The 14,192-nt window shown below is 42.5% G+C and overlaps 1 protein-coding gene across 1 annotated transcript; it reads right to left on the bottom strand.

The window, feature by feature from the left end:
- Nucleotides 1-839: 839 nt before the first annotated feature.
- On the bottom strand, nt 840-3,095 carry LOC123140653 (SKP1-like protein 1). The gene is made up of 2 exons (XM_044559937.1): nt 2,040-3,095; nt 840-1,421 (listed from the first exon to the last, which is right to left on the bottom strand). The coding sequence occupies exons 1-2, from the start codon at nt 2,391-2,393 to the stop codon at nt 1,248-1,250; spliced, it is 528 nt and encodes a 175-aa protein (XP_044415872.1). The 5' UTR covers nt 2,394-3,095; the 3' UTR covers nt 840-1,247.
- Nucleotides 3,096-14,192: the final 11,097 nt, after the last annotated feature.

A 14,192-nucleotide genomic window follows, 5' to 3' on the forward strand; every position in this document is an offset into this window, starting at 1 on the left:
ATAGGCTAATAATATGTTAGGGTAATTTGGAGATTAACTGAGGTCTCGATACTATTGAAATACATTTACTACGCAAACATATCATCAATGCAGTGGAATTCACCATCATTTTATTGCACTAGATTTTTGGTTCTCCTTCAGATGAAGAATTTAGAATAATCATTTACTAGAATATTTTCTGGTTGTATATTTGCAAGTTTTACAATTTATCCCAATGAACTTATTTGACTTATTAGTAAATTTGTGGTGTGGTTTGACCATATGTTTGAGGGGTTGGGAATCATAGGTATGATATTTATATAACCACACATTTGACAAACTTGAGATTTATCATTGTGATCATTTGAAAATGATTCATCCGATTAACCAGTTAACTTGACGATTAATCCCTACTCATAGGGTCACCGAGTAGCCGACAAACTGATATATCATCCAATTGAGTGATTAAATGGCCGATTAACTTGCCGATTAGCCTATTAATCCCTTACTTGCGAGCCAACCGAGCAACTACCAGTTAACGATTTCCTCAACAATGATTGAGAGGTTATTCTATCTTTGGTTGTCTTTTAGCCTCCGCTTTATTTTGGATTCCTCATGGTTCTATTTTGTGAACAATCAATTTCTTAGTATTCTCAGTATTAGCAAGAATTTCAAATAATGGAATAGCACCCATTGGGTGAATCTCATGATTTTAATAAATTCCATGTTTCTTCATCATGATTTTAAGAAATTCTTTTGGAAGATCGACTTCCTCACCCTAGGATAATATCATGTCCCTTTTGCATGGTTGGCCCTGAAGCCGGTCTATCATCTGGCTTCCCATGATATGAGACATCCATATTACCTTGTACCATCAATAACTTCTTATAAAAAATTTATGGGTATGTTCCGTTTCAAATGGTTTATGCAACATCATGTCATCTACCTTGAAGATAAAACATAAAGCATATTGTCTTATTAAACAACTAAATTATGGATTCAGATTGGCTGGAGAGAAAATGTTGCTTGACATGAGTGCTTTAGATGAATGGATAAATTAAGCTTAGGAAAATGCTAAGATGTTTGACAAGTGATGACCACTGACCACAATAAAAAAATTGTTCACGCAAGCATAAACACTGAATATGTTAACTGACACCACCTCATAGACCCCAGTACAATTACAACCAATTAAAACATAAAGAGTGCATCTAAAAGGTTGAGATGGTGAATACTAAGCATTCATTCAACACGATCTCGATTCTCCTCTACTGAAATGCCCACTGGTTCTCCCTGCGGATCTTCTCCTCCTCCTCTGGCAAGTAGTCATTCTTGATGTTGAAGAAATTACGGATCTCCTCCAGAGTTTTGCCCCTAATCATGTCGGCAACAATCTGGCAAGTCTGGTTCAACAACCCCTTGATCTTGAGGTAACTTGCTGCCTGAGGGGGCAAAAAGAACCATAGGGTGTCAGAGAGAAGCATTAGTCTATAATGGCTATAGAACATGGATAATTAGATAGATTGTCTTGCATTAAGATGTGTTACAAGCCAATAAAACACGAAACAACACATGAAGTCACCTATCGTGCAAGAGTGAAGCATTAATATATGTAGGAAAAGCATAAAAACCATATATTGTTATGAGTAGTCTCATGTTTCTGCACGTTAATAATATACAATTTGTTGGCACAACGATAGTGCATCTAGTAAGTTCACACTGATCATAATAAAGCTTCCTAGGTTACGCATAACAATGATATACACATGTCAGTGAAACATATCAGACCACAAGACGATGTCCTAACCTATTTACTAGAATTTTGTATGGCCGACCAATGTGTACTTCCCTAATAAAGCACAATCATGTATAATCTAAACCTAATCTAGTCCATTCGAATCGAATTGAATCTACCTTGATGGTTGTACAAGGAGTCCGTCCAATCTAATACAAATATTAGCAAGACGCGCAAGCCCAATCTAGATCCTAGTGCCAGAAGGGGAACATCAAGAAAAAGTAGATCTAGAAAAAGACAATGGTCGAATCAAAGGATATAATACCTGGATGAGGTCGAAGAGGGTGGCATGGTTGACCTTGATGAATTCTGCGTCCCAGATCTTGAGGTCCTCTGCTAGGGCGGCAGGAGACACGGTGTTAGATGCAGCGGCTCCGGGGGATCCAGTGGCGACGTTGCCTGGCTTGGCCGGGACATGTTTGTCGCAGTACTCGATGACCTTGGAGAGGATCTTGGAGTTGATGTTGGGGATCGGGATGGCTTTGTCAGCGCAGTCATCCTCAATCATGTGGCGGATGGTCTGCGACTCCATGGCGACCACCTCCTCCACGTCAAACTCCTTGCCGTCGGACAACTTGAGCATGATCATCTTCTTCTCGCCTGTGTCCGAGGTCGCCATCACTGCTGGATCTGGGATTGGGGTGGCGGGGGGGCGGATGAATTTGGAATTGGGGAAACCCTAGAAACGCAGCGGCGGCCGCAGAGGAGAGGAAAGATTTGGTTGCTACGGGGTGGGCCGGGCTAGGATTCGGGGGAATTTAGTTATTGAGGCGGAGCAACGAGCGTGATTGGAAATCTATCTATTGTACATCACAAGGAAACGAAGCCAAGTATTACCAAACCAAATCGGATGAAATTTGGATAGAATTTATTTCATGAGATACGAAGGAGCAGGGGTCCGAGCACACTTTCGACCATCGGATATATATGTAGCGCACACAAGGCTAGCGGTAGCACTTATACAAAAAGAATGCCACCACTCCGCTATTGGCTTTTGCACAAAACCCCTTTGTTTCTCCCTTGCAACCCCATCCCTCCCCGGCCTCCTCCAGCCAGCCATGCATCCTGATCTAGCATGGAGGTGTCACATCCAAAGAATATTGCCAGGAAATAGTTGCATCTAGAATCATCATGCATCATGTTTAAATTCAAGAAATTGGAATTGAGGGAATTTTCCAAAGCCGCAAATTAAATAAAAGGGAAAAGCACACTAAAAATGCATTTAATGATTCCATAAATTCCTTCATTGACGCTCGTTAATTTGGGCAAGGATTTTGATCCAATCCAAAAATAATGAACATTTTCAAGGAATTAATTGGGCTTTGAATTTAAATAAATATTCTATTTGAGTTTAGATTTGTATTCATAATAATTAGAATATAAATCCAAAATGCCTTGAAATAATTTATGTGCATTTGGCTAGATCCATTGTGGCAACATATATATATATATATATATATATATATATATATATATATATATATATATATATATATATATATATATATATATATATATATATATATTTCAGAGAAGTTTGGCACTGGTTTTGAATCTTGTTTGATTTTAAATCAGTGGCAAGGATTCAAATAAAAACCAAAAAGCAAAAACACAAGAGAAAGGGAAAAGGAAAGAAGAAACCTGGCTTATCTGGCCCAGCAACCGGTCCAGTCCACCAGAGCGCAGGCCCTGCTGCTAGGAGGTCGACAACGTGACTGCCTCCATCTCTCGTCTGGCCCTGCTGTTACAGTGCTATTGCAACATTGGGTTGTTTTTAAATTACATAATTTTTTCCTCATACGATCACAAAAGCAATGCTAGTTAGTTGTACTTGTACAAACAAATGCTCTCCAGATTCACATCCTCCTAGTTACATATCTTGTACCTGTACCACATTAATGGTACTGATGCTTTCTACTCTTTGATTTCTGATTATCTTTTGGACAAACTGATTTATTTTTCTGATGATCAGATTTTGGGCAGGCTCCTTGTGCTCTAAATTCTATCTGTCTGTGGACATGGAAAGTATATGCTCTGTTAACAAGCAGCCAGAGTGTACTACCTCAAGACAGAAACCAAGCACTCGCAGATTCTATCTTTATGTATGTATCTAGGAGGGAGCGTTGGTGACGACTTTAGTTTGTACTGCCTGATCACTAGTAATTAATGAATGAAGGATCTGTTTATTTAGTGTTCTTGATCTCATCTGATGTACTACATTTTCGTAATACAAACAAATAGAATCGTGTCGTTTCGCTTAGAAAAAATAGGAATGAAAAAGAACTTCTGAAACTCTCAAGCTCTCCCTTCCTTGGCCTCCACCGCCGCGCCCGTGTCTGTCCCTTCCGCACGCAGCGGCAGCGGCGACAGCAGCAGCACTCAGCAGCGGCGGAGATGGCAGCAGCATTCAGCAGTGGCAGGCAGCAGCAGCAACACACAGCAGCAATAGCGGCGACAGCAGTACTCACGATACAGAGAAGAGAAAGCTGACATGTTGGCCCCACCCGGTCATAACGGTCAACTTAACTGTTTACGTACGGTGTTCACTTTTTTTGCCATGTGGAACTGACGAGCTGGCCCTCCATGTCATAAGCTGACTTCTGAAACTCTCTAGAACATGAAGCATGAAGCAATATTGGTTGCATATGTACAGTTTTTGGGAATGGGCTTGATTTCTGAAACTCTCTGCAACTTGTTCTGCATTTAGTTATTACAATAGTAATGCAACATAGATACCTCTGAGTGTAAAACGTAGGTTTGGGAAACTGCTCGACACTCTAAACGGGGTGTGGCTATCTCATTATATAGAAGTACCATCTCATTATAGGAGATGTAGCATTTGGGTGAGTAGGTACCAAAGATTTGAATCGCGCGCGAAATGAGCGCTATCGCGGCGCAATCGCTGGCTTGAAGCCTCCCCGCGACGCGATCCCTGTAAAAACGCAATCTGCCGCAGCGCGATTTGCCTTCGCGGTCGCGGTAGTTTCGCTGGGATGGGCTGAGTAGAGGCCCAAATAGAGGCCCAAATAGAGTTTGGCCCAAATTTACTCAATAGGGAGAGCTGCACCCACAGGAAACCTAGAATCGTGTCCATTTCCTCCTCTCCCTCCCACCCGCGGCGGCTGCGGCAGCTGCTCGACTCTTTCCCAGCTGCGGTCAGTGGACCGGCTGCTGCATCGCAGGAAGCCGGATGCAGTGACGAGGAGACAAGGCAGCAAGGCCTCCGTGACCACAATGACATCCCAATCCCAGTCTACCTGCCGCTATAGCCCGCTATAGCGGCTGTAGCTGCTGGAAAACACTGTCGCTAAATCAAATAGCCCGCGATAAAAAACGTTGGTAGGTACCTGCACGGCTTGTGAATGGTCTGAAATCTGAACCGTGAACCTCTCATGGGGACTTGCCGCGCCTAGGTAGCTCTGACCGCCGCCACTCCCCAATGGTGAGCATGTCGGAGATCCCGCCACCACCACGCCCTACCTTGCCGCTTCCTCTTCTCCTCTGGCTTTGGCGGCCTCGCTTGCAGGCGAGGAGCACTCGATTGCTTCTTCTCCTCTGTCTCTCTTCCTCCTATTCTTCCGAGCTCATGACCCTGTCCGCCGGCTTCTCCCTCTCTAAGCCACCCTCCACCTCGAGAGAACCACGTACCTCGCGGAGGCGTGCTGCGCAGGCGAGGACCACTCAATTCCTACTCCGGGCTGAGAGGAGACGGAGGAGCCACGGCGAGGGGTGGCGTTGAGCCGGCAATGCAAGGAACAAATGAGCTAAGGGAGAACGGGGAATGGTGGAGGTGGGGAATAGGCAGGGAGATTCGAGAAGCTACACAGTGAGAGTGGATCTCAGTCCACAGCCACACCACCGCGGTCCAGTCCAAGCGCAGCTAGCTAAGCACACCATGAGAAGATGTGTGGTCAGGACTGTGCCGCGTGTCTGACCGAACGTCAGCGCAATAGCGTCAGTTTTTTTTTGCAATATGTAGAGCATGTGGAAAAAAGTAAGATAATCTAGAGCAGACAAGAACGAGAACAATCGGTATGGAATAGTGATGCTTACATTTATTCTCATGTAAGTTAGCTTTGAGAAAAATTGACATATTGTAGCAGTCGAGGTTTGTGAAGTCCTAACCACTGCCCAAGATATTTGTTTTACCATTTTGTATTCAAATTAGAAATATTTAAAATATACTACATTCTTTCGTGGCCTTTTACCATCACATCTACATTTCAATTGACAGGAACTTCTGTAGTTGCATATGATTTTGTGTATATAGCGTAAAGTTTCAGAACAAACTGCAGTTGCATATGATTTTGTGTATATTGCGTAAAGTTTCAGAACAAAATTCAGGAAAACTAGCACAGAGTTTTCGAACAAAATTCATCTAACAACTAAAAAACTATCAGTGAAGCCCAGCTCAAGGATCAACATCTTTGGTCTAAGAAGAGAACAAGAGCTTCGCAATTCTGCGTCCAGATATCATGTATGCATATACCAACTAGATGTACCTTCTCCTTGCATAACTACTTTACTACGAATCAGGTCTTGGGACAACTTATCAAACAATACAAAAATACAAAATAGCTAATTAATCCATGTGGCGCGGCATGGCGCCGCGCACGACCCGCTAGTATATGAGAGAATGGATGGGAATGGCTTACCTCTAGCCCTGTCTTACATAGGTGACTGGGGCTAGGGTTTACATGGGGCCTATCCGATCTCGCAGTGCTGCCATCTTGGCTTGCACATTATGGTGGTCCTCCAGCTTCCAACTGGGCCGAGATTACATGGAGCTGTCTAGATCAGTTGGATTGATGTGCTTTGATGGACGAGATTAATTTGAACTGCCCTTTGGGTCATTTTTTATTGGTATATATGAACATTTTTTTAATGTGCAATGGACATATTTTAATTCACTATGACCATTTTTAAGATATGCCATGAACATTTATAAATACTTAGTGAATTTCTATAATTTTTTGTAAAATAAAAATATTTTAAAAAGAATACACATTGACCATTTTTATAACATTTTCTTATATACACAGTAAACATCTATTGAGCACACTATAAAATTTTTACGGAATACAAGATGAATTTTATAAAATATTCTAATATTTTTATTAATTATTTTGTCAAATATACATTTAGAACTTTTATAAGGATAAAGAAGAAAATGCGAATGTAAATAAAATGTAAACGAAAACAGATGTCCTGTGACAAGGCAACAAACCTTACCATATATCTAGGAGTCAATCTGTACAAGGCTAGAGATCATAGCAAGATCAATCTGTGTAGTCGATACTAGAAGAACATGGAGCTGACCCAACTGGACCTTCTCGCAGACGAAGTGAACGTCGAGTTCAATGTGTTTGGTGCACTTATGTTGCACCAGATTGGCCGTGATATAGGTGGCCGAAACATCATGACAAAAAACCACGGTAGCCTTTGGGATTGAGACCCGAAGTTCACCAAGTAGGTGACCCAGCCAACAGGTCTCAACAACTATGTTGGCAACAAGACGGTACTCGGCCTCGGCACTCGAGCGGGAGACGGTGGGCTGCGAAAATCGAGAGCAGGGAGAGAAGCGCCGCGATGCATTGGTACTACGCACGAGGGGCCTGTTTCAGGCCGTATAAGGACCGTGATAACAGCTAGACCCCATACGGTCAATGTGGGTCGACGAAACCGGCTGGCTGATTGGCTTGACCACTTGTTGGCTATTAAGTGCATAAGTAGCTTTGGACCCGTGTCTGCTGGTAGACTCTCCATTGTACTGCTGCCGACTACCGATGTCGTGTCCTGTCAATCATGTGGCTTCGAATCGTTGGATTAAAAGTGCATGCGTCCACTATCTTGTTTTTAAGCAAATGCCTGCACTCGGGTGCATGGCTCGTCGCAAACGTGTGGAGCGCACTCGGCCTAGCCCATGTGGAGCATGGGCTAGGCCGAGTGCGCTCCACACATTTGCCACGAGCCATGGGTGATAGGCCAAAGGTTAACTTCAAGCACTTCAGTTGTTACTTCTTGAAAAGGAATGTGGGTTGCAAGGCGGTATCCTAAGTATACTAGAAGCTTAGGGATTCCCACTTTTTTTGGGGGGGAGGTCTAATGGCTACGAAGAAATATTTCTTATGAAATGGATCCTTCTCGATTAAGGACGGATCAGAAATTAGATTCTAGGAGGACAAGTGGCTAGGAAATGCCACGCTAGGAACAATATCCGGCTCTATACAATATTGTGCGCCACAATGGTGATACTATCGCCACAGTAACAGAATCATTTCTATCAAATGTGACGTTTAGAAGAGATTTAATTGGACCCAGACTCCAATCGTGAAACATCCTGCTACAGAGGTTATCCACGATGTAGTTGTCACATGGGTCTGATGTATTCCGATGGAACCTCCATGAGAATGGACAATTCTCAGTGGACTCCATGTATAGAGAGTTAATTCAGTCTAATGTGTCAGTTCATAATAATAAGAATATCTGAAAGATAAAAATACCTCTGAAAAATAAAATCTTTGTAAGGTATCTTCGTCATGGAGTCATTCCTATTAAAGATAACCTTATTAAAAGGATTTAACATGAAAGTCCGTAATGTGTCTTTTGGCAGCATGATGACACAATAAAACATTTATTCTTCCAATGCAAATTGGCTTGTTCCATATGGTTAGTCACTCAAATAGCTTCTGGCTTATATCCTCATTGTAGTGTTGCTAATGTATTTGGCAACTTGTTACATGGATTGATCATAGGTTGCTCGTTGTTATTTGGTCACTTTGACTATGTATAAATGATATGGGTTTTAATGATAAAAGTACTTCTCTGATGCAAGTTATCTACAGATGCACCGGGACTCTTTGTTTATGGTCTTTCTACAACATATGGAGAATAGAGAGATGTGTCACTACACCACAGCACTGATGTAAAGACAAAAAATCTGCCAGGAGAAAGCACTTTAAAGGGTAGACAAACTGCCGGGACAGGTTTTCTCCCGGCAGATAGAACCGCCACAAGAACGTCTGCCGGGGATTACTTCTCCCGGCAGTTAAATTTTTCCCAGCAGTTGCATTGCCGGTGCCCATCTATTTGCCGGCAGTCCATTTTCTCCTGGCAGATTGGTCAAGGCACATGTAACATCAATTATTGGCAGTCTTGCTGCCTGCAGAATCTCATTTTCCCGGCAGTTCTTATGCCAGCACATGTATTTCACGTCCCATTTTTTAGGCATCCCTCATGTAGTATCCATTCATTATATATGTTCAAACCATCAGTGCATATCACACGATTTATACATGCACTTCACTCAAAGTAACATATCTCATCCATACACTCCAATCAAAGTAGCATGTAGACCTCATCCAGAACCTTAAAGTTGATCCGATAAATTAACATAACGACCATATGTATAAGCAGGTCACACCACAAAAGGTACAGTACATACATGTTTCTAAATGTGTGCCACAAAAGGAGTACATATGTTTCTAGGGTGCCACACAAGTAAAATGAGCATATACTGGCTTAACAACCAGTAAAATGAGCAGAGCAAGTGTGATAATCACTCTACGAACTTAATTATAGGTCTACCAAAACTTCACTAGCTTGAAGATCTTCCAAATCTCCCAACTCTTCAGCAGATTGAAGATCTTCCAAACCTCCATCAACTTCTGTAGGGAAATCTGCAACAAATAGAAAACTCAAAATGGAGCTCTTGTTTCAGATTTTAAATTAGCACATTAAAGATTTTGACATGCTTCAGTTTTTAACTCGTTGGCATAAATAAAACTCTTCTAAATGTGCAGCACCTTATCATCACAGCAAGCAATGTTATGTCATTAGATCAAGCAGGATTTCTTTGAAGTACACATGCACAAATCTTCATGTGCAAATAAGCAAAACAAAAACCTGTACAATGAACTTGCAAAAGTTGCTCAGCCTAAAAAAAATTACAACTTACTGGTGAAAGCTATGACTAAAACTGAGTTAAACATGTATCTCTGGAGTTAATTACTCAGAGTTTGAATCTTTTTTTGCACTGAGTTAAACTCGACAAACAGGCAAAACTCTATACAGTACTATATTGAACAAATAGTTAAAACTATGTACAAATATGCAAAACTCTATACTATAAAGAGTAGTATTCAAGTAGGAAAAACTCTATACTTTACATAGTACAGTAGTAAAAATAGGCAAAACTCTGTACAAATAGGAAGGGCCCAGGTTGGTTATTGGTTTCTCTCTGTATCATAGGAAAAAATAAACTGATGAAATAACCGTTGGTAACTGATTTCTCTGTGTATCTCATGAATCTTAGCTTGTTTTTCATAGAGTTCATTAAAGAGAATACCCTCTAGCAGACTAGCAGATGGAGTATAAATATAAAAACATGTAATCCAAGATACAACATGGTTGCCAAGCATAATAAATGTTTTTAAGGCCAGGAGAGTGCATGGTTGAGTGAGTTTAAAGAAATGCCAATTTTCAACAAGCCCGTAAATATATACCTTTTTTAGCAGTGTAGTTCCATTTGGAGTGGTGGTGCACCCACAAGGAGGGTCACCCAGTGCTACAATAAAAAATAGGGAAAATAAATTCAAAATCATTGAGCGTAGTTTTTACGGCAAATGAAGTGTTGTGCCAGCTGACCTCCTTCACAATTTTATAGTGCTTACGATGTGTGGAAAAGTGTCAACTATTGTGGGAGTATCCATTCATGCATTTGAATCTGTCAAGGGGATACACTGCTTGTAGTAATAGCAAACAATATAAAGCACCTTCAATACAGACAGTGGGACACCAAATAGTAGTAATAAAGCTACATAATAATTCATAAGCATACGAAAATAACAAACCCAATAGATGTACACATCTAGTCATCCACAGCAACAATATAAGTCTGTCACCTTAGAATCTAATGGCATAATTTAAGTCCACACAACAAGTAACAAAAATCCAACTCTCTCATCTCCAGTCCCATTTGTCAATAGCCATCATCAAATCATTATTGTAAGTAGCATCTGTGTCCTCCCCATCACCATTATACATATACTCCCTCCGTTCCAAATTACTTGTCGTGGTTTTAGTTCAAATTTGAACTAAAACCACGACGAGTAATTTGGAATGGAGGGAGTATATGCACTACAGTAGCACTGGAAGAAATAGAGCAAGAGCACATCGCAGCAAAGCAGTACATGTACAGAGAGAAACAGAGCAGAGAGCAACATTGGGGATAAAGGAGAGAAGGGGAGGAAGAGTCAGGAGAGGAGAGGAAGAGAAGGAGGGATGAAGGGGAACCTTACCTCACCGGAGAGGGGGCGCTAAAGCTGGCCGGAGAGGACGCGGACTTCACTGCGCCGATCTATGGATTAGAGCAGCTGGAGGTGGTGTTGAAGTCCAACGAGTAGAGGATGGAAAGAGGCGCTGCTGGATGGGGCTGGACGATGGATGCACTAGGACGGATCTAGATGGGGGTTGCGGGGAAGATGCACTCGCCGCACTTTGATGGGCCGACGGATGGAGCTTAGAAGACGCTTGGTTCCCCTCCTGCCCCTGCTGATTTCCCGTCAGCGGCGGAGGAGCTCCCGGAAGCCACTGCGCTGCACGGGGAAGCACGCTGGCGGAAGATGGCGGCGGCGCTAGGTCATGGAGAACTGAGGCGGTGGTGACCGGGGAAGAAAGCACGGAGAAGGTGTGGCTACCTGGGCAATAGTCGGGGACGCCGGAGTGTGCGCGCCGGCGTGGTCGGGTAGGCAGCAGTCTGGTCTTGTGGAAGCTGGTTGGCGGTTTTTGTGGTCGGGAGAAGGCTTGTCAATTTGGGGGAGAAAGTGATTTGGGGCACAAGCCCTAGTTGTGCTGGCGGCCAAACGATTTTTCACAGTGAAAAAAGTCGGTCTCTCCCGCGCTCTGTCGCGTCCGCGCGCGTCCGCGCGCGTTTAGGCCCATTTATTTCAGATCTGGTACGACAAAACCTCCCGGCAAATAATGGGTCGTGTTTCACATGTGCCGGCAGATTGGGTGACCTGAAAAGCAGACATCATTGCTGGCAGTACATGTGCCCTCGTTATTCTACTTCTGCTGGCAGTTTATCTGACCTTAAGTATTTTTGCCGGCAGTACAGTGATTACCGGCAGATATTTTGCCCGTATTCTCATATTTCTCCCGGCAGTTAACTGCCCCCAATAAAGGGTTGTGGTGTAGTGTGTACATGATTGGAGGTTATGACGGAAGAAATTTTTACCTAACATTGGTGGCAGCATGATCTTAGGATTGGACCCTCTCCACTTTAGGCGTTATACTGACTCTACAAGTCTCTTTGTATTTCGCATGTTTTTGTTTGTGTGAGAGAACCTTGTTTAGCTGTGTGTTTCTTAGTTATGCGGAGGTCGGATACAATGCTTAAATCTCTTTAAGTAATATAAAACGCCTTTTTTCGAAAAAGTCTGTTATATTTCCTCACTCGTCACAGTCGCTGGTACCAAACTGGACTACCACCCTCTTGCTGCTTCTTCTCGTTGATCTGGAGGAGGATCTTGTCGTTCTTGGCATTTTGATCGGGCCCAGATTTGCACATGAGCAAGCAGGCTCTGTATTTTACTGGCAAATCTCGGGCATGCTTTTGGCAGTAGGCCGCGCACTCCGCGTCTGATGTCAGCAAGATCAAGATGGAGAGGCGTGCGGCCAAACCGGCAGCGGTTGACGCGCGTTTACCGCGTCCATCTATTTATCCGGTGTAATGATAGGAATTTATATAGTAATATAAGGTTTCATGAGCAAAAGCAAATATACTTAGTTCTATGCTTGAAGAACATTTCTTCCTTGCTAGTTGAGTCTGAAGAACTGAGAATAAAATCATGTTAGTTCTATTCTTCGGGAGAATTTATCAAAATGGTTCGGAGAAAAGGTGCAAACGTAGAAATTTGATCGGCTTGATTAAGAAAGTTGTATTGGTGTTTATATATCACTTAAACATCAAGTGCAACTAAATGATAAACTGATAACCATGGTGCATCAGAATACACAAAACAATGAATATGCACACTTGTTAGACTAATATTTCAACAGCTAGTGTTTTAATTCAAGTGCATATAATATCTAGTAATTTCTTATCTTTTTCCACAATTTGTTCCTTTTGCTTGGACAGGTAACCACCTGAGAATACGCGAAGCCAAAAAAACCAGAAACTCTGTATACACACAACCTTTTCCCTAAACTCTTGTGCTAGCGTTGCTTATGCATTCAAGATTTCTATTGTAGTAACTGTTACCTGGCCAGGAGGTAGTTCATGCAGTAGCATGGCATGTCAAAATTTAAATGTCGTCCAAACATGACCTCTCTTGTGCAGCGTCCTCCATCACATCCAATCCAAGATACCCGACCTCCTTATGCAGTTGCTTGAGCACCATGTAGAAGAAGAGGATGCCCACCAAGAGTACCCAAAACCAAGAAGAACCGAGCTGTATTAAATCTAAAACAGAGTTACCTTTTAGGACTGTAAAATTAAGAAATCAAAACAGGGGATCTGTGGCAGATTAGTGAACCTACCAACCTCGAGTCCTTAGCGACGGTGCAGCTGACGATCATCATGTTGAAGGTGATGACAATATTGATGGCGAGGGTGTGCCAGTGCGGCCCGTCAGCATCGGCGTCGGTGTCCCCAGCACCATGATCAGGTGCAGCACTGCCCGCAGCATGAACGCCGTGCACATCACCCCTGTGAATTTATATACAAGAACCAAGATGAATGTGTAAGTTCTTAAAAGAATAATATTCCGGGCCACTATGATACGATGCTAACAAGAACTTCAACTTTCTCCCCCAAAACTTCAAGGTCAGCAATAATGATCACGTTGTCGATGTGAATAAGGTCAGAGAGTCCAAATCATATAAGTTATCATCAAATAAAGAAACATGACAAACAGAGGGATGTGTTCTTGTCACTCGTTTTCAACCAATTGTACTGGATGTAACTCCAAATCATGTATAAGACACACGAGGTCTGACCAGCAGTATTCAATAGTCACTAAAAGAAGTGCTGCGATAACTCTAGGTAGCCCCAATCCTTTGTCACTCAAGCACAACTGAGGTAAAATGATACTCCCTCTGTAAAGAAATATAAGAGCGTTTAGATCACTACTTTAGTGATCTAACGCTCTTATATTTCTTTACGGAGGGAGTATGTAAGATCCTCTCATTGTTTTTTGAACAAGAAACAAATTTCTTGAAAAAGAAACAAAATGTGCAGCAGATGCACAGTACATGTAGGTTGTAGCCATGTAGGGTGGCAATATGTTCGTGCTCATTTGAATCAGCAGAGCAGCAATTTTAGCCCCCATATACTTATTGCCTGTATCATCTTGCCAATACTGTCGTGCATGGAGAGGTGAGAAGGCATCCCACTGCCGCCAGTCCATGCGCCGTC

This window comes from Triticum aestivum, chromosome 6D (assembly GCF_018294505.1).
Source record: "Triticum aestivum cultivar Chinese Spring chromosome 6D, IWGSC CS RefSeq v2.1, whole genome shotgun sequence".
Classification (NCBI taxonomy): Eukaryota; Viridiplantae; Streptophyta; class Magnoliopsida; order Poales; family Poaceae; genus Triticum; species Triticum aestivum.